The sequence below is a fragment of the Echeneis naucrates genome, chromosome 9 (genome assembly GCF_900963305.1).
Source record: "Echeneis naucrates chromosome 9, fEcheNa1.1, whole genome shotgun sequence".
In the NCBI taxonomy this organism is placed as follows: domain Eukaryota; kingdom Metazoa; phylum Chordata; class Actinopteri; order Carangiformes; family Echeneidae; genus Echeneis; species Echeneis naucrates.
In genome coordinates, this window is record NC_042519.1 from 2,517,749 (window position 1) to 2,542,745 (window position 24,997).

At 39.3% G+C, this 24,997-nt stretch overlaps 1 protein-coding gene across 1 annotated transcript; it reads left to right on the forward strand.

Moving 5' to 3' along the window:
- Positions 1 to 48: 48 nt before the first annotated feature.
- On the forward strand, positions 49 to 22,212 carry ehmt1a (euchromatic histone-lysine N-methyltransferase 1a). Its single transcript, XM_029511115.1, has 23 exons — positions 49 to 82; positions 364 to 806; positions 1,558 to 1,663; positions 2,482 to 2,564; positions 2,856 to 3,066; positions 3,237 to 3,382; positions 3,509 to 3,652; positions 7,794 to 8,101; positions 8,238 to 8,321; positions 8,440 to 8,528; positions 9,615 to 9,721; positions 10,441 to 10,563; positions 12,264 to 12,365; positions 12,469 to 12,573; positions 13,992 to 14,146; positions 15,168 to 15,335; positions 17,028 to 17,172; positions 18,362 to 18,439; positions 18,721 to 18,836; positions 21,050 to 21,136; positions 21,245 to 21,323; positions 21,488 to 21,663; positions 21,747 to 22,212. The coding sequence occupies exons 2-23, from the start codon at positions 435 to 437 to the stop codon at positions 21,862 to 21,864; spliced, it is 3,102 nt and encodes a 1,033-aa protein (XP_029366975.1). The 5' UTR covers positions 49 to 82; positions 364 to 434; the 3' UTR covers positions 21,865 to 22,212.
- The last annotated feature ends 2,785 nt before the right edge of the window (positions 22,213 to 24,997 follow it).

Here is a 24,997-nt window from a genome sequence, read left to right on the forward strand (position 1 = left end):
CCGTACCGTGTGGGCTGGGGCGGAAGTGGAGATTCTTGTCTTCCTGTGCATCGCTCGCTCAAATCTACACCGACTGGAGCTGGTAGGAAGAAACTGTTTGCTCCAAATCTCTCTCCGGTTGGAGGTTAACTGTCGGTGATGCCTGTTACGTGTTTTCGCTCTGTTTGCTACCGCTGCTTTCAGAGTCGGGTCAAAGGCTTGAGCCTTGTCCTCTTCCACCATTAAGACTTTTCATGAAAGTTGTGATAACTTTATTTTTGCGCGTGAAAAATGAGAGCTGTTATTTGGACTGTTTAATTTGTGCTAATGCGATCGCCATGCGACATTTTAAATAGTGGAGTTTAACTTGTTCTAACTCTACAGGTGCTACTGAGCCCAACCACCACCACCACCCCCACCCCAGTCTGAACGGCTTCATCAGTCAGTCCGACAGAATGGATCACAGTGAGGGGCCTGGGCCAGTCAGAAGACCCCCCGTCCCCTCCGCTGGCACACCCATGGGGGCTAAGAGGCAAGTAGCACAAAGCATTCAAATGGCCCAAGTAAAGATAACTCCCTTCCACAGCTCACCCATTGTCAGTGGTGGAGCAGTTGGAACTCTCAGCAGCAAACGACCCGGAGCAGCCTCTGGGAAACTGCTGGCCCCTGCTAGCAGCCTGTTTCTGGATAAACCTGGACTACTGACTCCACCTGTCAGAGAGAAACCTGCTGCTGCTGCTGCTGCTGCTGCTGCTACTGCTGGAAGCTCAGAGGAACAAGCTTCCAGTTCAGCCTCTTTACAGGCTGCACCAGGAGAAAAAGCTCAGGCAAGTCCACTTGTTTGTTCTAACAAGACGTGCAGTTCTTGTTAACTGATGACTGTGAATAACATGAGTGAGGGAAAACTATATTTATTTAGAATTTTCTTTGAAGAGACAATGGAAGTTTTGAAAGTGGAAGTGCACTTAAGTAAAAACTAACATGGACCTTCAGAATAACGGCTCGATAAGTAGATAATGCAAAGCTAAAGTAAGCAGCATTTCATACAAAACACTAGATCTGTTCAAATGAAATAATAATATATGCCAGATATTACAGTATGTGTCAAGCAGTTGGCACTGGATTGACCATGAGTGAACTAGAGCTCTCAAAGAGAGCTTATTTTTTAAACAATGCATTAAGGTTATTTAATGTTTGATTCAGACTTGTGCATTCTAATGGAAAATATTTCAGCCAAAGCATGCAAAGTGTCAGTAAGATTATTGATCTGAGTACATGGTTTGCTAATTTGAGTAAGATCTCAATATTATTTCCATTGCACTTTTTTGAGTAGTATATGAGATATAGTAATAAAATGAAACAGTACAAAAAAGAAATGGCAAAATCATAATGTCCAGTCCAGGAAATGTAAACCGATAAAGTTATTACCTTTGAATTGATGTTATAAAATAAATGCAGTCTTAGCAGTTGTTATTGTTAACACACCTACCCTTTGTGGAAACCTACATTTACACAATCATGGCTTGTTTTTCATCATTTATTAAATAAAAAGTAAAATATGTTATCTTCTCTTCCAAGTCTGCAAGCATGAAGGGAGAACCACGTAGCCCAGAGCATTGTCAAAGCCAGAGAGGCAAAGGCAAAGAGAGGAGAGCTGTCCCCATTTCAGTCAAATCTCAGCCAGGTAAATTGATCTTTTGTTTTTCAGACGTTTAATAATCCCAATAATCCCAGATGGAAAACAGCAGCAGAGAGATGAGGCTGCAGTATATGAATACAGCAGCTGCATAACTATTGATTGTGTTATTGTTTCAGAAGTTTTTTTTTTTTTAATTTTCCTGTTTTTATTCTATTTATCTATTTTCTATATATGTGCAAATTCATTGTCGACAGCAAAAAAGCATTGTACTGGGGAATGTGTTTCCTTACTGTGCATATGACAATAAACACTTTGAATCTTTAATTTGGACTATTTATATGGAAGACCTATGTGCTAAGAAGCAATGCACATAACTGAACATAACATATTACACTGAGCATGGCTCACATTGTTAGAATAAAATATTACCGTATGTTAACCCGTTAGATTCAGTTTTACCTATTTATAATACAGTTATATTTTTAGGTATTAAGTAGTGTTTCATTTGACTTAAAAATTTGGCAACAATTTTTTATGCACCTGTACATTATTAATACGCATTTGCATGCACAATGTAGAGCATTTGCCTGAATGCTTAAGACCATCAGAATACAGTCTCCATCTGTAACAAACAGGTGGTATCTGCAAACCAAATCTTAAACTGGGGCTTTTTGACTTATTTATTTTTGGATACATTTCACACTGTACTCTGAGACTGTCTCCTGCTTCAGCCTATTCATTTTACACTTATTCATTAAATTTATCTAATGAAATTTCCATTTCCTAATAATCATTCCTTAAAGGACAAGCTTGAGCCTTGGTGCAATATGCATGTCACCTCATCTTTGTCTACTTTTTCCTAGCTGTGAAGAGAAAGAAAAGGAAGATGGGAGTGTACAACCTCGTTCCTAAGAAGAAAGCGAAGTCCGTTAAACAGCAGGAGAAGGCAGGTGCCATTTATTCATTGATTCCTGCATATTGGAGGCCTCACACCAGCTCACTGTCAGTTACTGAGGCACTCAGGTTGACCTCATTCTACAGGTTGCATTTATAGCCTGGAGAGAGCAACAGGAAACATGGGGAAAGTATCATTTTCAGCTGTAGCTATACTAGCGATAGCTATTTTTTCTTCCTACCAGCCAAATCAGTGCTAATTAAAAAAAAAGAAGTCACTGGAGATGGAAAACATATATGGGTGTGTGTGTATGTATGTAAAATTATACAAATGTCACCTCAGAAAGAGGAACAGGGAGCCACTGTGGAGAGAAACCAAGCAGTAGTGGATGAGAAAGCACTGATTCTACCAGACACAATGAAGACACCTGTCAGAAATGAAATCCTGAGAGAAAAAGCTACAGGAGAAGACAGCCATGTTGAATACACAGAGCTGGCCTTGGACTGTCTGGACCTGGAAGCCCAGGAGGAGCTGCTCTCACCTTCCACATCAAGTAATTATAGCATTTTTGTCAGTGATTTGATGTAATAACATTTAGCACCAATCATCTGAACTTTCTATTTCTCCTTTTTAAAATTAGTCTTATAGGTGACTACAGACATTTCTTGGTGAAATCTGTAGAGAAATAATGGTGTGTGTGTGTGTGTGCGTGTGTGTGCGCAGGTGTACCAGCAGATGCTGATGTGGCACAAACAAACCTAGTTGAGGAGTTACCTCTGTGCTGCTGCAGAATGGAGACTCCTCACCGTGAAGATGCCCTGTCTGCATTTGAGCAGACCTGCATGGCCATGGAGAGCACGGATGGACAAGTAAAGATTATCCAAATGAATAAAAAAACACTACACTTGGATATTGGTGTTTTATTGGCTTGTGAATTTAAATGCATCAAGTTTTTAAACCTTTCTGTGAACTCCTAATTTCTGTAATCTGCACAGCCGGTTCACTGCCAGAGGCGAGTGATGAAGAAGGAAATGATGCGGCCCTCCAATACAGTTAAACTACTGGTTCTGTGTGAAGACCATCGCGCTGGTATGGTCAAACACCAGTGTTGCCCAGGGTGTGGACTCTTCTGCAGGGCGGTGAGGAGATGCAAAGCACACTGACCACATTGATACATGATGACATTGGTGTCTCATAAAAGGATTTCCAGTAAAATTCATTACCATCCAATACTATTAATTTTGGTTTAATCTAAACCAGTGTTTTCTAAGCAGTGCTTGAACCTCAGTATGTACTTTTGCTGTTACGGGGTACATGGACAAATTGTGGATTGGTTCAATTAGTTAAATTTATTACAGTTTTCAATTTTATTATATTTAAAGACTGGCCCCAAAGTAGTGGCTTACCAGTATATATACTTAAAATGATCAAACTGTGGCTCAGGAGGTAGAGTCAGTGCTCCACTGATTAAAAAGGACTGTAGCACCTGGCAATCGAACCACCAACATTCCAAAGTGTTTACAGGTAGGATACTGAACCCTTGGATAGTTAGCCAAAAGTATTGAACAAACCTTTACCTAAAGACTGTCAGGTAAAAACATTAGATAAATGCTTAAAGTAAACTATCTAATGGTTATCTAATGGTTAATAGAGAGTTAAGTCTGCATTCAGTTGTTAAGATAGAATGTTATGGATGAACAGGAGACCTAGCATTTAATATGTTGTAATGGAAGAAAAGATGAAGAGTTTTAAATAATCAATGAATGGAGGGGAAAAAAAGTTTGTGAGGAAAGAAAATTTGCCCAAGAAAACCTAAGCTTTTATGGTGTGTACTTTTATTGTAAGCATAAGATCAGGGATAGACACTATTCAAATGACCACAATTGAAAGATAGCAGGTGGTATGGATGAAGGGAATTAAGCTTGTGTGTACTCAAGATTAACAACTGTTGCTATTGCTATAGTGTGGGAGGCTTTCAAAGTCATAAATAAATAAAAAAACGACCCTATGACTGAACTTAAGATTTTAGAAAATCAACATATGCATGACCCACAAAATGATAGACTAAGGAATTCCATATTATTGATTAGATCCAATTTGCAAGCTATTTTGCATAGACGTGATGGATGTATGGTTTGTGATCAGAAACAAATTAATTCAGCCTTTCTAATTTGCATAAATCTGAATATCATGCTAATGAGGAGGACATGAATAATTTCTTTAAGGATATACCCCTGCCCACTGTAAAGATTGAAGTCAGGGAGAAATTAGAGACGTTTACTGGAAACAGAGCTACCATCAGCTATTAAAGCATTCTCATCTGGGAAAACCCCAGGTGAGGACGGATACAGTATAGAGTTTTATAAAAGCCTTTTAAATAATGATTATAAGTTATTTGCCAAGATTCTTGCAACATGCCTGAAAAAGGTAATTCCCACATTGGTACACTTAGACCAGGTCGGCTTCATTCAAGGTTTCCAATAACATGAGGAGACTTCTGCATGTGATGCCAAGAGCTTCCAACCTTTCAGCGTCCAGCGATATTGCTACTGCTGGATGCTGAAAAAGGTTTTGATAGAATAGAAGGGCCTTTTTTATTTCATGCATTAACTAAATTTGTAAGTATGCATGCAGTGGATCAAGGCAATGTATTCTCAACCAATTGCTCGCATTAGAACAAATTGTGTGATGTCTCATCCTTTTCAGCTCTTAAGATCTACAAGACAAGGCTGTCCAGTCTCACCTGCCATTTTTATTTTAACACTAGAACCGCTGGCCTGTGCCATACGAGCAAATTAATATATAACCCTCCCTCTCTAATTTTTAAAGATGTCATGGGTTGCTTTTGGTGCTTTGTACTGTTTACCAGAGGGAAGTAGTTCAAACTCCCTGCTGAGTGGATGAGAGGGGTCGTTTGCAATTTTGACAGCTTTTTTCCAAATTACTTCAATGTAGATACAACTCAATTGTCTCTTCCCAATGATTTTTGAGGCGAGGGTCACTATTCCCTGCAGCTTTGTTTTTCTTTTTACATTCAGATTGCCATACCACACTTTGCTCACTCTGCTCACTTTGAAGCAGTTTAGCTTGCGTAGTAGGTGGAGGCATTGATTACAGGTTTTAAAAATCTGGTCAGTATTTTCACTGAAATTAAGTTTATTGTTCATATATGTGCCTAAATATTTGAAATTGTCTACTACCTCCACTATTTGTATGGACTGCACAGGTTCCCTAGTCACACCAGTCCTGGAGAGATGATACATGTACTCTGTATGCTTCATCCCCCGCTGTGTCCCCCTTCCTCAGTAAGGCAACCAAGGCCATATCATCTGCATATTTAAACAAATGAAACACATACTGGTCGAAATGGAATTCGTTTGTGTATAAGGAGAAAAGTAAGGGGGATAAGATAGTCCCTTGCAGAGCACCAGTATTAAGCACAGTGATGTCGAACAGAGTATCATTAACACGGACCTGTTTAGGACGGTCAGAGAGGAAATCTCTGACAAGATGGATAATACCTCCATTTACCCCTATATCAATGAGTCTCTGCAGAAGGGTGTGTATCTACATGCAGTTAAAAGCAGAAGTAAAATCAATAAAAAGGACCCTGGCAAAGTGGGAGGGGACTTGGAGATGCTTTGACAGGGGTTAAACAGGCTGGTATGTGCGTCATCAGTTCCCCTCTGAGTTGTATAAGCAAATTGCAGATGATCTAAGCTATTAGAAACCATTGCTGTAATTTGTTTGCTTATAACTGTTTCAAAGCATTTTCCCAAAGTGGCAGTAAGAGTAATGGGCCTGAAGTCTTTTAATTCATTGGCTCCAGGCATCTTGGGGAGAGGCACAATACAAGACATTTTCCATAAAGTAGGCATTGTTACAGACTCAAGCAAATACTAGAATAGCTTCAACACAATACCTTTTTATGTTCATGAACATTTTCCTTCAGAACTCTACCTCTAAGGCCATCTGGCCCAGTGGCCGAGTTTGGCTTAATACAGGACAAGCTAGCTATAATTTCATGTTCAATTAGTGAAATAGGTACATACTCTGGAATGGACTTACACACACTATCACGCTCAGCACTGAAGTCATTCTTATCACAGCGACTCAAAAAGATATTCAGATCATTAGCAAAAGATGGAGGGGGGTGTGACTGGGGGGTACACTTTTTCTAATAACTAATTCAAGATTCCCATTTTTAAAACCATGTTTTTTCTCACGAATGCAACCCTTCAGATCACTAGACATCCATAAGTTGTAATTAGGAAATATTCTGACAGTTTTAGTTTGCATGATTTTACTTTCATTAAACAGCAAATAGGATATGAAAGAGTCACTAAGTTCATGAGGGATGTCACAGGAGTTTAGAAATAGCCTGTGGGTCGTTTCCAACTCGCATCTCATTTCCTCCCTACAGTCCTCTGTCCAGGTCACTATTTCCTTGGACACTGTCTTTTCCTGTCTCAGTTTAGCCCTATAGCGTGGAAGTAGGTATATGACATTATGGTGAGACTTCCCCAAGGCAGGCCTGCAGATGGATTTATAGGTGTTTGGTATGTTGTCATAACACTTACCTAGGGTGCATGCCAGGCCGGTCGGACAGTCCATGTACTGGTGTAGGGTGGCAGGTGGTTCACAAGAGTTCCCGAGCAGCAGGACAGGTTGGTTAACTGCGTGGGACAGAGGAATAACATGACGTATTGTTGCATTAGCCTTTCTCTCTGTAAAGAGGACAATACTGATGAATTGGAAATTTTGTAAACCTGACTGCTATTATATTCAGAACTGGCTAAAGGAGTTCTTGGATTTACTGTCAATGGAGAATGCAGCCGCAACCCTTGAAGACTATGATCCTGGATTAAGCGCCCCATGGACCCTCATTAGACAATACATGAGCAATAGAATAATAATCTGATTGCTCCAGCATCTTCACCTTCAAAGTGTCCATCTGCGACAACTTGTACCCTCCCCCTGTCTGTCTCTGTTCAGTGTTGTTTGTTTGTAGGTATGTGTGACACTGTAACATATGTTGTCTGGGATGTCTTGTAGATTACATTGTTGTCATTGTTTATTGTTTATTTTGTGTTGTTTGATGGAAAAAAAAAATTAAAAAGCAACACAAAATAAACTGTTGCTATAAATGTCTGTCAGATGTTTTTTCTCTCTGCTGACAAGATAAAGATGCTTGTGATAGAAATGTTAATATTTAGAAAATTTTAATGCTGTACTTATTGACCGTAATGCTGTCTTGGCTTTTATCCGTCTGACCTACAGGGCACTTTCATGGAGTGCAGACCATATGGCAGCATTTCCCATCGCTTTCACCGGGACTGTGCCTCTATCTTGAAGGACTGTAGGTTTTGCCCCCACTGTGGAGAGGATGCCAGTGGGGCGAAGGAGGTCACAGTGCCCAAGGCCGATCAATCGCCCTCTGTACCTGGATCCAACCCCAGGTTGTCGTTTCCAGCTGGTCCCACTTCAGCCACCCTGCCATCTGGTCCAACTAGACCTGCTGTTCCACAGGTTCTCAGAGCTAAGAAGACAAGCGAGCCTCAGAGGACTAGAGACGAGAGCCCAAGCAGGTGAAACAAAAGTGATCATGGCAGGAGGGTGATACCGCTTTAAAATTACAAATCTTACAACTATTATATAATAATTCCAGTTGATAATAAATCAATATGAACATCAGTTAAAAATCTGCTCATGTTCTCTTCCCAGTTTAAAGGGTGAGGCTGTGTGCTCTGCAGATAGAAGACCTAAAGAGTCACTCGAGAGCATCCTAATGGCACTGGATGATGAGAAGTAAGTTTAACCATGAAATATTTTGACATCAGCTTGCAAAAAAGCCGCTTACGGCCCCCTAGTCTGCACTTTGACATAAATAATTGATTGAGGGCTTTATTTTTTTATTTATTTTTAGCCTGAAACCAAAGAAAGTGAAATACCCCATGAGGCAACTCTACATTTCTGCAAAGCAAGGAGATCTCCAGAAGGTCATTCATCTCTTAGGTAACTCACATATGCGCTTTAAGATTAGCCACAATAACCTAATGCACACTCACTAAGCACTGTGTTCCAAACAAGAGAGCCTGGATCTAAGTATCGGAAAATTTCATATAATGGTTGTAGACCTCACTAGTGACATCTGTTGGTTAAACTGTTTAATTGACACCACAAGCTTTGGGTTCGTAAAGTGCAATCAAGGAGTCTCCTTGGTTAGAAGATAGTACCATCCTCCACATCCAAAAGGTGCTCTACAGCAAACAGGTCTGGACACTGAAGTTCAGTCAAGTCGCTGTAATGTTGATTGTAGTTTGTAGTTTGAGTTCATTTTATATTTGTGACAAGGAGCATTGTCCATTAGGACATTGACCAAGATGTTGAATTGGGGCCCGGAAGGGATGAACGTCTGCTCTTGCTGTTCCCTCTGAGAAGCCTTTCTGTTTAGCTTTTCTTTCAGTAGAACCTGTCCATTCTTTTCTAATTAAAATACATCTTTTCAAATGATAAACCAACTGCTGTGATTCTAAAAATAAGAATAAAAAAACATGTTTGTTTGTATTTCTCCATCATTTAAGCTACTGCCTAGAAAAAAAACAAACTTGTATAAGTCCTATATGTTGTATGTGTGTATATACACTGATCAGTCATAACAGTATGACCACTGTTACAAATATGTAACATGGATCTTATTGCAATGTGTTAAGGGATCTATGAAAAAACAGGACATACTGTATTGATAGTTAAAGAATGGGCCATATACTGTGCATATGAGCCATCCTAAATTGCTGCAGGGAAACTTTCCTAATTACACCAGTCCTTCCCTGACCTCTGTCATCAACAGAGCTGCTTGTCACTGGATGGTTTTCTGAGTAAAAACTTTCAAGCCACAAACAGTCATGTCAAAGTCAAAGTCACTGAGATCACATTCTTCCTCGTGCTGATATTAAACTGAAGCTAATAACCTATTTCTGCATTAATTTTAAGCACTCCATTGCTGTCATGTGGTTGAATACAGGTGTTCCTAATTTATTGCTCATTGAGTGTAAATTCTTTTATATCTTTTAACGGTGCACTAAACTTTGTACATTACAGTTGATGGGAAGGACCCCAACTTTTTGATGGAGGGCCAAAACAAACGTACCCCTCTCCATGCAGCAGCTGCTGAGGGTCACCATGAGATTTGCCATATGCTAGTTCAGGTGAGACTGGGGCTTCACCGCTCAAATAAAGTGTATTCCTCAGAGGGAAATCGGTTGTCAGAAAAGAAATAAATTGAATATGCATGTCCTTGATTCAAAGCACTTTGTTCACTTAATTTTGCATACAACTTATCATACAGGACAAAATAAAAGATTGAATGCTAAATTAATATTTTAGAATCGAATCCCTCATTCAGCACCATGGATAGCATTACTGCAGCATTGTTTGTTGAAGTGCAAAAAAGTCCAATATCCTGTCAAATATATTTCTTTTATAATTAGAATCGGACACATCAACCTTTTGCAAGCAGAAACTTTTCATTTCAATGGTAAATTCTGTTATGAGTTATAATACTTATGTAGATTGTAGAGGGGAAAGACTGGAACAGTGCCAAAAAGGTGAAGGGGTCTGAATTTTATGCATTAACTCAGTTTAGACTAAAGCAAAACTCACTGAAAGTCTTTTTACATGCTCATGTAAATATGAAATCTCAGCAGATTTTAAATCATTTCAGGTCTAAATATAGTGTTTTTCAAATTTCTTATTTTGTCTCCTATAATTTGGTGAATGAAAAATTAATTAAATGTGTTAAAGCTGTACAGAGCTCTGCATGTTGCCTTTCATTTATGTCTCTTGTTATATTCAGAAATACCATTGTTGGATGTCAGCAACACAGTAATTAGTGATGCCGCGTGTGTATATTTGTGTGTGGACACAGGCTGGAGCCAACCTGGACATGTTTGATGAGGAGCAGAGAACACCACTGATGGTGGCCTGTGAGAACAACCATCTGGACACAGTGAACTACCTGCTCAGAGCTGGAGCAGCCATCAGCCACAAGGTGGGTCAGTACGCTGTTGGTGATCTCATTTAAGTCAGTGTCAACTTGTCAACTAGTCTAGTGGCAATAAATGAATTGCTGCCACTGCTCAATGTACTGAACTGCTGACTTTTAACATGACAAAATTTAATGTTGTTGCAATTAACATCTGAAAAACTTATTATTGGGCTAATTGTGGCATTCAGAGACAGACTGAATGGGCCATAGGTGGAAGTGAGGCAACTTCACAGTCACAGTGTTGCAAAAATGTCTGTTCTGTTTGACATACAGGCTAATATTTCATTTTATTTATTTTGTAAAAAGTTTGTAAGGTGAAACATGAAGAAAAGTCCACACCCATTTTGCCAAAATGCCAAACTTGCATAGAATGAGTAACAATCAGCAAGATCATCAGATAAAAATGGGTTTGAATTAAGAGATACAAACATTGCTTACTTTTTGCTCCCTCCAGTGGCTTTTTTTCACTAACCAGTGTAAAGAGCCCATGAGTGATATGAGAAATTGCTGGGTGTATATTAGTGTCAAAACAAGTGATTGGTGCCAACATGTGAAACACTTCCTATTTTAACTGGAAACTACAGAAAGTTGTTCCATGTATTTGCATATATATATATTTTATATACATACATATTATTTTAAGTATCACATTATTTTGACAAACCTCTTTAGGATGGAACATTTGCATTTAATAAAAATATGATTAATAGCTCAGAAGCCCATAAATAATACATATATGTATGACTAGCACCAGGTGCCCTAGCACAGCTGGTAACCCTAAAAATGTTTATTGTGTTTATTACATCTTCATCATGACTGGTCAATTTACAGGTTATTTTTACTGAATTATTTTAGATTATATAATTTTATGAATGTTGTTTTGACACAGCATCAGATCAGTAGTTTAGCAAGTTCTTTGTCACATATCATCACATTTCATACATATCAGTCTAAATCAAACACAACTTGAGTTTAAATAGCGGGATTTTTTTTTTTTTCCTCCATAGAGATCTTAGATACATTAATAAGCTGTTACTAAATGTTACTAATGTTACTAAAGCTACTTCTATTGATTCATGAAGAAAGCTGCTGAATGCTGTCAAATGAGCTGAAATGCTAATCAGAGTTGAGGGAAACGAAGTTGTGTTGTAGCCTTGTCACAAGGTGCAATGCTCTTGACAGATATGTGGCTATCTTGACCATTGCTTAGATTAGGAAAGTAACAAATGCAGCTTTAAATATCATCTTTTTTGGTGCATAATATTGCAACTGCCAATAGTAGAATATAGTGTGTGAGTACAGAGTTGACATGAGGACAGAGTGAGTACAAGCTCAGATTTCTCTGAAAGGAAGAAGGACTCTGTCATTAAATGATTCAAATACAATATTTTAATTAGCCTCTCCACCTCTAAGCCTAAACTGCTCTCCAAAGGAAGGGAGAAGATTTGGTGCCGAAGACTGCTAAACTGAGACATCTCTTCTTTATGTCTATTGTCTCAATGTCTTTTTTACTCAAAACCTTTAACTCACGGATCCTGAGTGCCAGTGAAATACCTATTTGAAGTGCAACAGCAGTGGCGGCATACCAGCATAGTTCATGTTGTCATCTCAGGGAACCACCATCAGCATCTGGCAGCTAAAATGGGATCTATGGGATCTATCATCTGCTGTGTTGTTAAATGTAAATCATGTTGTCATTTTAGGATATCATGGGTTTCACCTGTCTGCATCTGGCTGCTAAACTGGGACATTATGATATAGTCCATCACCTTCTCTCCAAGGCTTCCAAATACATAAACTGTCAGGTAATAACAAACATTTCCTTGTTTAAAAAGCAAAGCTAATGCTAATACAGTGTAAATTAAGTTTAAAGTTACAGTATGAGTTTTAAATCTTGCGTGGGTTTAGGATGACGGGGGTTGGACACCCATTACCTGGGCAATCGAGCATAAGCACAAAGAGCTTGTCCACCTGTTGTTGACCAGAGGTGCTGACGTCAACATCAGAGACAAGGTCAGTTCACACTATATTTACCACTGTACATACATAGATACAGTTTCATACACCATAACTTCCTGAGTCCATACTTCATACAGTATTGGAACTGATCAGGGACAGTTCTGAGCTCATACGATGCATAAGGTGTTTTTTTTTTTTTTATTATTATTATTATTATTGTTTTTTTTAATGGAACAGTGAAAGTTATGTACTGAACACAATGGAACTAGAGGAGCAGTGGTGCTGTGTCTCATTTACCCAGGAAAAAAGTAGAGTTTGGTCTCGACCTGCTCTATATGTAAAATGCCCTGGTTTAACTGTGTTATGATTTGGCAGTATATAAATAAATCTGATATGATTTGATTTTATATGATAATGGAAATTAGAGGTATCAGGTTGTAGGAATTACACACCTGTGTTATTTGCTGTCCTATACTGACAATACAGTATCAGAGAACCTTTGGATTTGTCTGCATTCATTAAAACTGGGTAGTTCTACTGTTTTCCTGTATGCATTAAATTCCTATTCACAAAGTCCTGATTCAATTTGATTCTTCATTCGAGTCAGTTAAGAGATATTTCATTTACAGAGAACTAATGATGCAAATTGATCTTCTAACTTGGTGCATTATTAAATATATTAATCTTAAATATTAATGAACTTTCTGTTTAACATTTTGGATTTTATTCAGATGTGCATGTCAAAACTTTGAAATAATAGGTAGGTCAGTAATCTGATTATGCTAATGTGGCCCAGTGCTCTGCCTTCAAAGGTTATGTATTTGATCATATTTTTGTCTCAAGTCACGTGACCATATCTCATTGTGCAAAAGCAGGCCGAAGTGTTACAGCCGTACACATCCCCAAGCTTTAGAAGACGGCTCTCTGGAGTTTATGAGAAGATATCTGATTATTAAAATCAGATGATTTTTGAAGGCCAAATTTGAATCGAAACCCAGTACTAAATTTACATTTTCTTTTTTTTTTTTTTTTTTTTTCAGGTTTCAAGTATGAATTATGGTTCATATTTTTACTTTTATTTTTTCTTATTTGTACTAATAACATTCTGTTGTTTTTGTCTATAATGAATAAATTATTCAAAGATTATAGAGTAGTTGGAAACCAATAAAAAGTATGTCAACAAAGGACTGACGCACTACTAGCACTTATTGTTGTGTGCTGATATGGGGCTCTGTGTGTAGGAGTAAAATAAAGGCAGATAAAGAAAATATTCAAAGTGTGCAGCTTTACTGATGAAAGGTGAGTGGCTTCTGTTGTGGCTCTTAAATATAGACTATCTATTACACTTTAATCAAAAAAATTTCTAGCTTTTAGATCAGTTGCCGTCACTCTTCTTGGGCTCTGTATTTAAGATAATGAGAAGAATTTGTAATTTCAGAAGGCCTTAACACCTCTCTGTGCTGCTTGTTCAGGAGGAGAATGTCTGCCTGCACTGGGCAGCTCTGTCAGGGTGTGATGATATTGCCCAGGCTCTGCTGGAGGCTCATTGTGACCTCAACGCCATTAATGTTCATGGTGACTCTCCACTTCATGTTGCTGCCAGAGAAAACTACCTGGAGTGTGTCACGTGAGTGCTTGGTTCGAAAACAAATTTCACTTCTCCATTGTGGGAATAGGTTAAAATCTGGTGTCAGTGGAGAGAGCAAACACCCAATTTTGGTGCATGTAAATGCATGAGACTCAAATTTAAAGATTCTGCTTGGAAAAAAACTGTATTTCAAACAGTAATGTCTCAAAATTAGTTTCACTATTGTGTTGTTTTCCTTTGTTGCATTTTCAATTCAACCTGAATCTAGGATATCCTGTTCCTGTTTTCAAGGGCCCCATGTGCATGAATGTCTTAGCAGATGCCAGAGAACTTATTTCAGGCCCTTCTCTTTGCGAGGGATTCTTAAGGTGGACCTAAGATTGCTAAGTTTATGACAGAGGAGGCGAGAGAACAATACTTTTCCCTTGTTTGGTTACAAGGTGGTTTTATTGGAAGAAGTCCTGCTTTACAGGATAAGCGTAAATGATTAAAGAAGATTTCCTTATAGTATAGGGGTTAATGCTCTCAGTAAAGTATTTCAGGGTGTTGAGGGCTTGAGTAGATCAAGAGGCTAATGCTACCTAGAGCGTGCCTAAGCATCTGTATTTATTCTGTTCAAACAGGAGACTTCCACAGGATTTGACGACTGTGTTTACGTGTGCAAATATGTCAAGGAAAATCACAAAGGAAATGTCATACCCTAATATGGTATCAGTTTCTAACCCCCAGCACAGGATTCATTTCTACTTCCTAATATGGTGACATGTTCAAGATAAAGCATAGTTTCATCATACAACACCTTAAAATAGAAATATAAAATGTACTTATTTACTTTTTCTTCAAATATAAAAGTGTACAAAGAGGCTACAGTGAATACGAACTACAATAATAACCACAGCACTTGTGTTTTTGCTATTGCAAGTGTAGTTCTCAAATATCTGTAGGATATTAGTTTCAGCTTCAAAGTCATCCCTTGATATATCAGTTTATTGTGTTTTTAAGCTCATTGTGTTGTGTCATCTTGTCTCCAGACGTTAACTCAAGCAATCTCCATGTGCAGGTTGTTTCTGTCTTGTGGTGCTGATGTGACTCAGAGGAATAAGGAAGGAGAGACTCCTCTGGATTGTTCAGTCTATGGCTCCAGTGTTTGGACGGCCCTTAGCACAAACAAGAAGCTCACTGATGCCAGGAAAGGCAGGGATTGCTGTGGAGAAAAGATGCTCAGCAGGTACAAAGCAACACTGTGTGTGTGTGCGTGCATGACGTGTGTTTGTGTGTTTTGCTTTACGTATTGCATGTATAGAAACAGTTCTATATCAGACAGATTGCACTGTTCCCCTGAAGTCATTACTTCCTGTCCCTCTTACATAATACTATTAAAAACAACATGGAGCTTGAACAAGCTAAAACAAGATTATTTTTAAGTTTATTTGATATGATGTAGTTTTATACAGTGTGCCCTTGTAGAAGTTACTCAGTGTTTTAACTCCAGATATTAGAGAATTTAAGGAATTCTATGGTGATGTCAGGGAATCACAGAGTCACAGTTGGTTTTTTTTTTAACTGTCTTGACAGGTTTGATTATCTGAGATGGTTATATGTGAGTATGTTTTTAAACTACACTGTAAAAGCTTTTCAAAAGTTCCATTCATTTTTTGCACGCCAAACTGAACATCACATGTTTGACATCCTACAGCCACGGACCAACACTGACACTAAAAAGGAGACGCGTTTATGTTGTCAAATTAATTCAGTATAGTATAGACTCTCCCTCTTGTTCTTTGTCTCCACCAATGCCTGATATACACAAGCAGGTCTTCTAATGCACAATGACAATGCTGACAAGTACTGTCACATCATGCATAGTCATTTAACCTATTGTTCATACTGTTGAAGTTATTTTTTAGTTTAGCTAATGTTGAGCCCGCATTAAACGTTTACCTTCCCCCAGTGACCTTAGTGAATGTAATAAGCAGAGATTTAATTGTAAAAGGTCAACAGAGATATAGACCCATAAAGGTTCTGAAAGGTCAACTGGGCTAAGCTCAAACCTCCTTTTGCCTCAAAGCACAAAGGTTTCAGACCCCTCTGTAACGTTTCATATCAGCCTTCTTCCATCCGACTCTTTGCCTCTTCAGTACAATATGTGGCCTGAAAACCTTGAATTGGTCTCAAAGGGATGGTTCAACACTTTGGGAACTGACTAATTTTTTTTTTTTTTTTTTTTTTTTCTAAGGGTGCAATAGTAAGCTCTACTTCAGTTGGATGTTGGTGTGTTGAGCGCTGTTGCAAGAAGGTCATGGCTTCGATTCCCAGGCCTTGAGCCTTTCTCTGTGGAGTTTGCATCTTCTCCCCGTACTTGCGTGGGTTTTCTCCCACAGTCCAAAGACATCCATGTCTAGACTGATTGATGATAATAAATTGCCCATAGGTCTGAGTGTGAGTGGTTGTTAATTTCTGTCTGTCTCAAAATGTTGGCCCTGTGATAGAGTTGCGACATGTCCAGGGTACACCCGCCCTTGCATGTAAAGTGGCTGGGATTGGGCCCAACAGCCCCTGCGCAGATAAACAGATAAGCACTAGAAAATGAGTGAGTGTGTTGACTGTGTGTTGAGCACAGAGTTAGTATAATTGAGAGTAAAGCAGCTGGTGTGGACCAACACCTCCAAAACTCCCTGCTTTAAAGTTTTCATTTCATTCATTCATTCATGAAAACCAAACACCAACATGAAGTGTCTTCATCAGGTGTTTTATCATGTGCTGCCAGAACACCTTCACTTCTCTGTCAGTGATTTACGTTCACATCATTTTGACACGATCACTGACCCCCGGTGTCACCTACCTGTGGATTTAAATCCTTGTGTCTCTTTATGCCAATCATATTTGAGTCAGATTTTAGTGCAAAAATCTTTTCTCATAGGGACATCTCTCGGGGTTATGAGGCAGTTCCTATCACTTGTGTCAATGGGGTCGACAGCGAGCCCTGCCCTCAAAACTTCAAATACATCCCTGACAACTGTGTCACATCCCCGCTGGACATAGACAAGGACATCACTCACTTACAGGTGAGACATTTCACCACAATGACAGCAAAACAAGATGCATGTTTGATTTGATATTTATGTATGGGTAAAGAATAACTAATAATAATCTGTATCTTTTCTGTTGTCAACTATTCACTTCTTATCAATAGCAAATGTATCCTGCAAACATATATTGCTTCAGTACCTGAAGCTGGACATATCCAATTCTCAGAGCCACATGAATTTATTTTATTGCGACCCTACATACACCTTTCTGCCCTCAGAAACATGCAGATTAATACATCACTGAAAATAGTCCTCAAAATGCACTTTATACACTGTTTGAGTAAAAGTAGTTGGCCACCGTAATAAATAATAGTCAGTGACCTTTTTAAGAAAATTAAAAATAAATTATGTGTGACTCACCAATTAGTTTTTGTCACACATTTTTTAATGACATCTGTGATGGTGCAGTGGCCCGCTTTACGGCAGTATAGCAACTTATACTGCTGTAAAGCGGGCAACTCCACCATCACAGTGTTGACACAAGGAATCAGTTCATTGTCCTAAGGTTGGACTGCATGGTGACCAACACAGACATCCCTGTAAAAATTGTGAGATTGCTGAACAAGAGGAAGGGAAACTCTGAAGGACTCTGATAAATTAGGACCAACTACAGTGAGTGAAGTGTTGTATTTCACAGAGATCTTGCTACTGGAAGATACCAAGGTTCTTCATGCTACTTCTTACAGGTGTTTTTCACACATGCAAGGTTTCTGCTGCTTAGACATTAGACTATAGCCACAAGGATTTATCCACTCCAGATATTCTGCCTGGAACTACCCAAACAACTCTGTTAAAACAAGTTTCTCTCTGGAGGATTTTAGCTGGAGAAGACTTGGACATTGTTGGTTTTGATCTTTTAGATTTGTTGCCAAAAAACATGGAATATGTATTGTCTTGTCCTTTAACCCATCCTTACTGAGACACATTTGCTTTGTATTTGTAAAATGACTGCCATTGTGTTTTTTTCTAAATTGATTAGTCCCCAATTCCCCTGAATAGGGGACTAATCAAACCAAGAGTTGGCAACATCCCATTTTTAGTTTCTATTTTTTTCATCAGGCTGGCATATCATGAGCAACAAAATTACAGAAATCGAAATATAAGATAAAAGCTGCAAAATATTGCATGACTTGACTTTTAACAGCTCCTCGATTATGTCTCTCAGCACTGTAACTGCACAGATGACTGCTCCTCCAGCACCTGCATATGTGGTCAGCTCAGTCTGCGTTGTTGGTATGACAGTGTAAGTTTTCATACACGCGCGCACACACACACACACACACTTAGAGTATTCTTGCCTGTTACTTGTTTTAATTTACAATTTTCTCACATTGTGCTTTTTACATCATGTCGTTTTTATTTCTTAATTTTAATCAGTACTATCAGTTACTAACAGTTCATCCAAAAATGATGGTTTTCAAGTAAATACACTGGAGAGTAAAACTATTTCTATCTACAAATCAAAGACTGATAGATATCATGTGGAAACATAACACTTTTGTTTCTTAAATCATGCACATGCAGGATGGTCGTCTACCTCTGGACTTTTGTCAGCGGGAGCCACCGGTTCTGTTTGAGTGTAACCATGCCTGTTCCTGCTGGAGGACCTGTAGGAACCGGGTTGTCCAGAAGGGACTGAGGTAACATATTCCACTTTCAGAGATGTTGCCTGCAGCTTTTCAGCTTACAACTAACTTACTGCTGCATTTCCTGTTGTAAGAGCCCAAAGGGCCTTTTTAAAATTTGCTCCTCAAAATAAGAGCCTCTTAGTTTTCTGGGCAGAAAGCGGTTTAGATGAAGCAGCAGGAGAAGTCTTCGGTTTGCTCTAGCCACCACTTAAATCATTAAATACAGCTCCAATGCGGCTGCACTAAGAATAAGTCAGAAAATATCAGCTGCTTGAAAGCAAGAGTAGGCATATGCAAATGCATTTCAACTCATAAAACCTTTAATTCACAGAATCTGATGAAGTACTGAAAGCTAAGTACCACCAGATGGAGGAGTGCTACCTTCAACCAAACCTCTGTCTGAACTTTTGACTGGCCAATGAATTTCTTCCTTCCTCTCTTGTTCCTCCTATTCCATTTACACCCTGCACAGAGCATGTGCATATATGGCATTCTGACATTTTAAGCACTGGACATGTACAAATATGGCTAGATTTTGGGAACCTGATAAATTGTATGAATAAGCACTTAGAGATAGATGATTGTTGCAATGTTTGTCCTTGGCGCAACATTCGTCTTGATGAGTTTAGCACCCCTTTCCTGGCAGGTTGAAAACCCCCTTCCCAGCTGGCTCTGGCCTTATTTATTAATAACACAGTGGTTATTTTGTGTGAGTCCTCGAAACCTTAAATACCTTGCCTTATTTTGCTTTCACACTTTTCTTTAGATAGCATCAGAAAAATCGGCTCTCACCTCACCAATACATCACTCAGCTTTTGATCCAGGCCATGATACTTTCTCATCCTCACTTTTAACTTCTGGCGACTTTCCTTTACGCAGAAAGATAACCCTCTAGAATGTGGTGGTGAGTGGTCTTTCATTAATTCACACATGACACTCTATTGGCCACCGATAGCTACCAGAATCAGCTTTACTGACTAATGCTTCATCAAGAGAGACCTCTGGCTGTGCACCAAGTGATGAGCCTCTGTGATGTCACCTATTGATTTGTGAACTGCCATTTTGTAGCCTCCAGTTTCTGATTTTGTCATTTCCTGCCAATTTTCAGTGTTATTTTGAACCTGAAGAAATCACATTAGCAGAAATTGGAGCTGAGGATGAGTGGCCCTTGGTTGGTCTTGAACTTTCACAGAGAACCATGACCTAGAAGGCTGAGACCCTCCAAAGCCGTGTACACTTAAATACAATCTGACTATTTTTCTAGTAAATCCTGATGGTCATCAGATAGAATGCACATTTAAGACATGCTACAGTAGCTTGGCTTGTATCATGCCAATTTTATAAGTCTATCTTTTTCACCATCCACTTGAACTCAATCATTCAGAAGCCTCACACTCCCACTCAGTCAAAACAATACAGCACAAGAACGTTTCAGTCTAGACTGTTCTGGTCCATGGCTCTCTGACTAAGGAACGAGCTGCTGTAGTCTATCAGAGCAGGGGTCTCCCTTTCTTTCACCATCATCTGGCAGACTAGTAAATGTATATACCGTATTTTGCGGCCCATAAGGCGCAATATCAATGAATAGGTCTGTTTTCATACATCATAAGATGCATGATAAAACATATATAAAGCGAAACAAAACAGTAAGTTGAGTCAAACTTTATTCAACTCATTCACAATAATGGTCCAACCAAGGACCAACGTTAACACAATGTCCCTGTGTCAGCTGTGAATAGGCCGACAATCCATCAAGCGGAGCGGCTTTGTTGCTTACCAAAGTCGCACTAAAACATTGACAGATTTTTGAGAAAATGTAAGGATTTTAAGTGCGCCTTACAGTGGGAAAAGTACAGTATATATTATGTATATTATTAGTATGCGCGTGCTAGTGCACACTGATGCCACTGTAAGACAACACGCAGGCAGATTAACAATAGGACATCAACCTCTGTCCTGCTAGTTCTCCTACATGGGATTCTTGTTCCTTCTATGTACTGATGGTTCCCATCCAGAGAACATGGAAGTTCCAGAGTTCACACACAAGGCGTGGCGAGTTTGGTGATTTTTTATTTTTTATTTATTTATTTATTTTTTTAGGTTCTCTCTTCCAGGAACAAGTGCTTTAAATCAATGTAATATTTTTTCCCTAATGCTCCTCTTAAGTGAGCAGCCTCTTTATCAGCTCCTGGATTACATAACTGCCTTACTGTTGTTTGTTTCAGAGCTCGGCTGCAACTCTTCAAGACACAGAAGATGGGCTGGGGAGTGAGGGCGATGCAGGATATCCCTCAAGGAACATTCATTTGCGAGTGAGGACAGGCTCTCATAAGAGAAGTGACTGAATTCACTGTTTTATGGCATGAAATATTGAAGAGCAGCTGAGCTCTGAGCTCTCTCCACCTCTCCTGCTTCCACAGGTATGTGGGAGAGATTATCACTGATGCAGAGGCTGACAAAAGAGAAAACGACTCTTTCCTCTTCACTCTTGACAATAAGGTGATTGAACTTGCTGGCCTGAATGTTGAAAGCTGTGCTTAAGAGCTGTGACACAACTGCACACACTCATGTTCACAACCTTGGTGATGTCATGTAGTCCAGATTAACTGTAGACGGAAAAGTCTCTACTTCATTATTACATTTTGATGTGTCATGCTGTCCAGGTGAAAGATGTTCACTGTATTGATGCAAGACTTTTTGGTAACATCGGCCGCTTCATCAACCACCTATGTGAGCCCAATCTGCTTGCTGTGAGGGTATTCACCATGCACCAGGACCTGCGCTTCCCCAGGATAGCCTTCTTCTCCAGTGGGTCCATCAAAACTGGAGACCAGATAGGGTGAGTGTGCCAAAACCTTGAACTTCACAATAAAACCCTCAAAAAAAGATAATAGGGATGCACTGCGTTCTTTTCTTCACCAGGTTTGACTACGGCGATAACTACTGGAGGGTGAAGAGCAAGTACTTCAATTGTCAGTGTGGTTCTCTTAAGTGTCGCCACCCTGCTGTTTCCAGAGAGAAACTGTCTGATGACCAATGATCTTTCTTTTTCTGTGCTTTTTCTAATGTCAGAAACTACATTTTCTCAACCATAACCATGGTTCCAAACTGCCATCCAAGATCTCAGGATGTGAATTATTTATATATGTTTCAGCTCCTCAATGTTGAAGAATCTGGCTTTAGTAATACTGTATGCGCAAGAGGATCTGACAAATTTTTAAATCAGGTAAAAAACAAATCTTATCATATTATTTTAACATTTGTAGACTCTTCCCTTAGTACTGCAAACCTTTATATCTGTGAGTTGAATAAGTTAACCAATGTTGTCTGATATCTTCTCCGAACTTTTTACTACATGTATAATGTTCAATTAAACACATTTTTTTTAAAAGCATCTTTTTGTCTTTTCTTTTTTATTAATCATGGACAGAAGCATTAGTGAAGCATCAGTGTTGTATACCAGGGGACCAAGTCCTCCACGACCACAACAAGCGAGGTCTTTATGAAGCAGAGTTTGTACATGGACTCTTGTGTTTGTTTCATACCTGTTGAACAGGAAAGAGACAAAGGCAAGCTGTGACACAAAACTGCAAGACCACCATTGTCTTACATAACATTGCATACTTGAGCAGTAATGTTTCCCTTCATTGGATCGAATGGCTGCAAATCAGGACAGCTGATTCATAAATATACATAAAGAAAACTGAAAACTATACAGATGGTGATTCAGAGATAGGAAGCCTTCCAAATGGTTTCACATCCATTCACCTATTTGTTTCAATTCAAACCTTCATCTAATCTTCATCCTCTCAAAAATAAACACAGAAGTCCTCACAGAAGCCATTTGCCATTTGTCTGTAATCACAATCTTCCTCTAAGTTTCAAAATGCATCTAAAGGAAAGACTTGTAACTGTATTTTATGTTCAAAATTTGCACACAACATATTTATATATTTGTTCAGTTACAGGTGTTGCTGTGGTTTTAGTTTGGTACCAAACAGAAAGAGTTTGCACTTCAGGATATAAACTATGTAGGAGGAACAGTGGAACTTTTTCTGGAAGTAAGAAGTTTCAGTACCATTGTGTAACTTTTCTCAACATTATCTATCATTGTATTGGTGAAATTTAATGACCAATTCCTCAAATTGTATCTAAATGAGTTTTAAAAGATTGATGAATATGTGGCCACAGACAGTTTCAGTAATTAATCTGCTACATGTTGGAGCTAGATCTCTGGATCTAGTTGTTGCTCAAAGCAGGCCACAGTGAACAGTCTACATTTGTTTATTCGGTGTGAGACTGTGTCTCAAGGCACATTATGCAAGCCTGCTGGAGGAGCCAGGAGCTGTAGCTTACACAAGGTTATACTCCATCAATATGTCAGTAATAAAAAAAAAGCCTATTGGGTGTGTCTGTGAACATCTTATTTTGAGCGTCTTTATTCTCTAGCTCGTCTCTCTGTATTTGTTTGTTTTTTTTTTCTCCCTCAGTCAACCCAGACAGAGATGCTGTCTCTGCAGTGTCAGAAGTAATTTCCTGTCATTTCTTATCACAGAGTGTTCAGATGCTCTTATGGTCAAGTTCTAATAGACTCAGTGACTCAGTGTATTGGTGTCTTTTTCTCTTCAATATTTGATATGATTTGGTCGGTCCAGACTGTGTGGTTGAGTTTGAATCCAGGTCCCCACAGCCATGTCAAAAAGATCGGTGGTCTCTTATTCAACAATATTGTTTTAATTGATCATAGGTTTAACCCCCACCTTCTGAGCTCTCTCTTGGTTTAGGTGTGCTCAGATGTGGGACCCACGCATGAATCCAACATTGTGGTCATGGAGGAATTAATGATAAGAATAGGAAGCTGATGATTTTGCAGAGCAAACACACACTGCTCTGCTATAATGAGTCACTTTTGTAGTTCGGCGTGATTGAGAAGACCATTGATCCAACTAGAGGGAAAATATCCCACATTCACAATTACACTAACTTTTCTGTTAGTGTTAGTGTTTTCTTTTCATATTCCATTACAGGATTTTTTGGATTTTTTTGCCTTTTTCACATTGTAAAACTAAATATTTTCCAAAGTCTTCCTGACTTGGTATTGTAAGGGCTTGAGTTTTTGTTTTTTTGTTTTTTTTTTTTTGAGGGTTTTTATGATTATCTGCAGGGTCTTGATGTTTCAGGCTAATTCCACTCCTAACTTGATCTGAGAGTCTATGTCAAAACAGTTGTAACTTGTTTGTTTTTGGTTTCATTTTTGCTGGAGCTGCCCTGACGCCGTAGTTAGTTAGATTTAGTCCAGTCTCCTAAAGCTGACAGCCCTGTGGAGTTACCGATCTTCTAGAAACTCTTCCATCTCTTCACTGTGCGCCCTTAGTGCTGTTGGGGCGCAGCTGTCCTGCGTCTGTCTCGCTCGCCTCCCTGTTGCTATGGAAACAGGGCCGGCCCAGGTGGAGCCACTGGCTGGCGTCTCGTCGATCACGTGGTGGTCTGAGGCTGAGGAGCAGAGGAGAAAGTGTTGTCTCTACATGATGCACATTAACGGCCGCTCCATAGAAACCAGCCGCCCAGCCCCGCTGGGGAGAAAGTGACCGAGGGAGGTGGACTCGTTCAGCGTTGAACTCGCAGTGAAAAATAATATATATATATATTATTTAAGGGGACGGAAACAATGTCGTTTTTGCACGGTTTTGGGGAGAAAACCCATCCCGACTCTTTTCTGTGACGATTCGCAGCATTTTTTCTCTGTGTCGTAGTCTTTTGAGTGTTTGGCGGAGGCGCATCCTGTAGCATGGACTTGTGGCGTTGACGCCAGTGTGTTTCTACTCTGGGAGCACCGGGGCAGTCAGACGGGGAACACCCATGAAAAATGATGCATCATGGACTCCGAGCATCTGAACTTTGAGCAACAATTTCATGTCGGAGAGACAGGCAGCATGGGAGGCGGTAGAGCTGAGGAGGTAATAGCCTGACGCCGAAAAAAAAAAAAAAAAACACACAGAAAAGGAAAAAGAGCCTCTGCTTGTTTTCTTGTGAATGTTTGACTCTGTTCGTGGACGACACGCGCACCTAAAGGATCTGGAGGACTGGACGACAGTGTGTGTTGTGATGCTTCTTTTCCATTTCTTCTCTGTTGTCAGTTTTAGTTTCTCCAGCAAGATCTGTGCTATCTCAGA

What these genes read in the sequence shown, in the direction of transcription:
- ehmt1a (XM_029511115.1), top strand. Translation starts at nt 435, where the DNA reads ATGGATCACAGTGAGGGGCCTGGGCCAGTCAGAAGACCCCCCGTCCCC. An exon ending in GGAGAAAAGATGCTCAGCAG is followed by an intron (nt 15,336 to 17,027) that starts GTACAAAGCAAC and finishes CTTTTCTCATAG; the next exon opens with GGACATCTCTCGGGGTTATG. An exon ending in AAAACTGGAGACCAGATAGG is followed by an intron (nt 21,664 to 21,746) that starts GTGAGTGTGCCA and finishes TTTCTTCACCAG; the next exon opens with GTTTGACTACGGCGATAACT.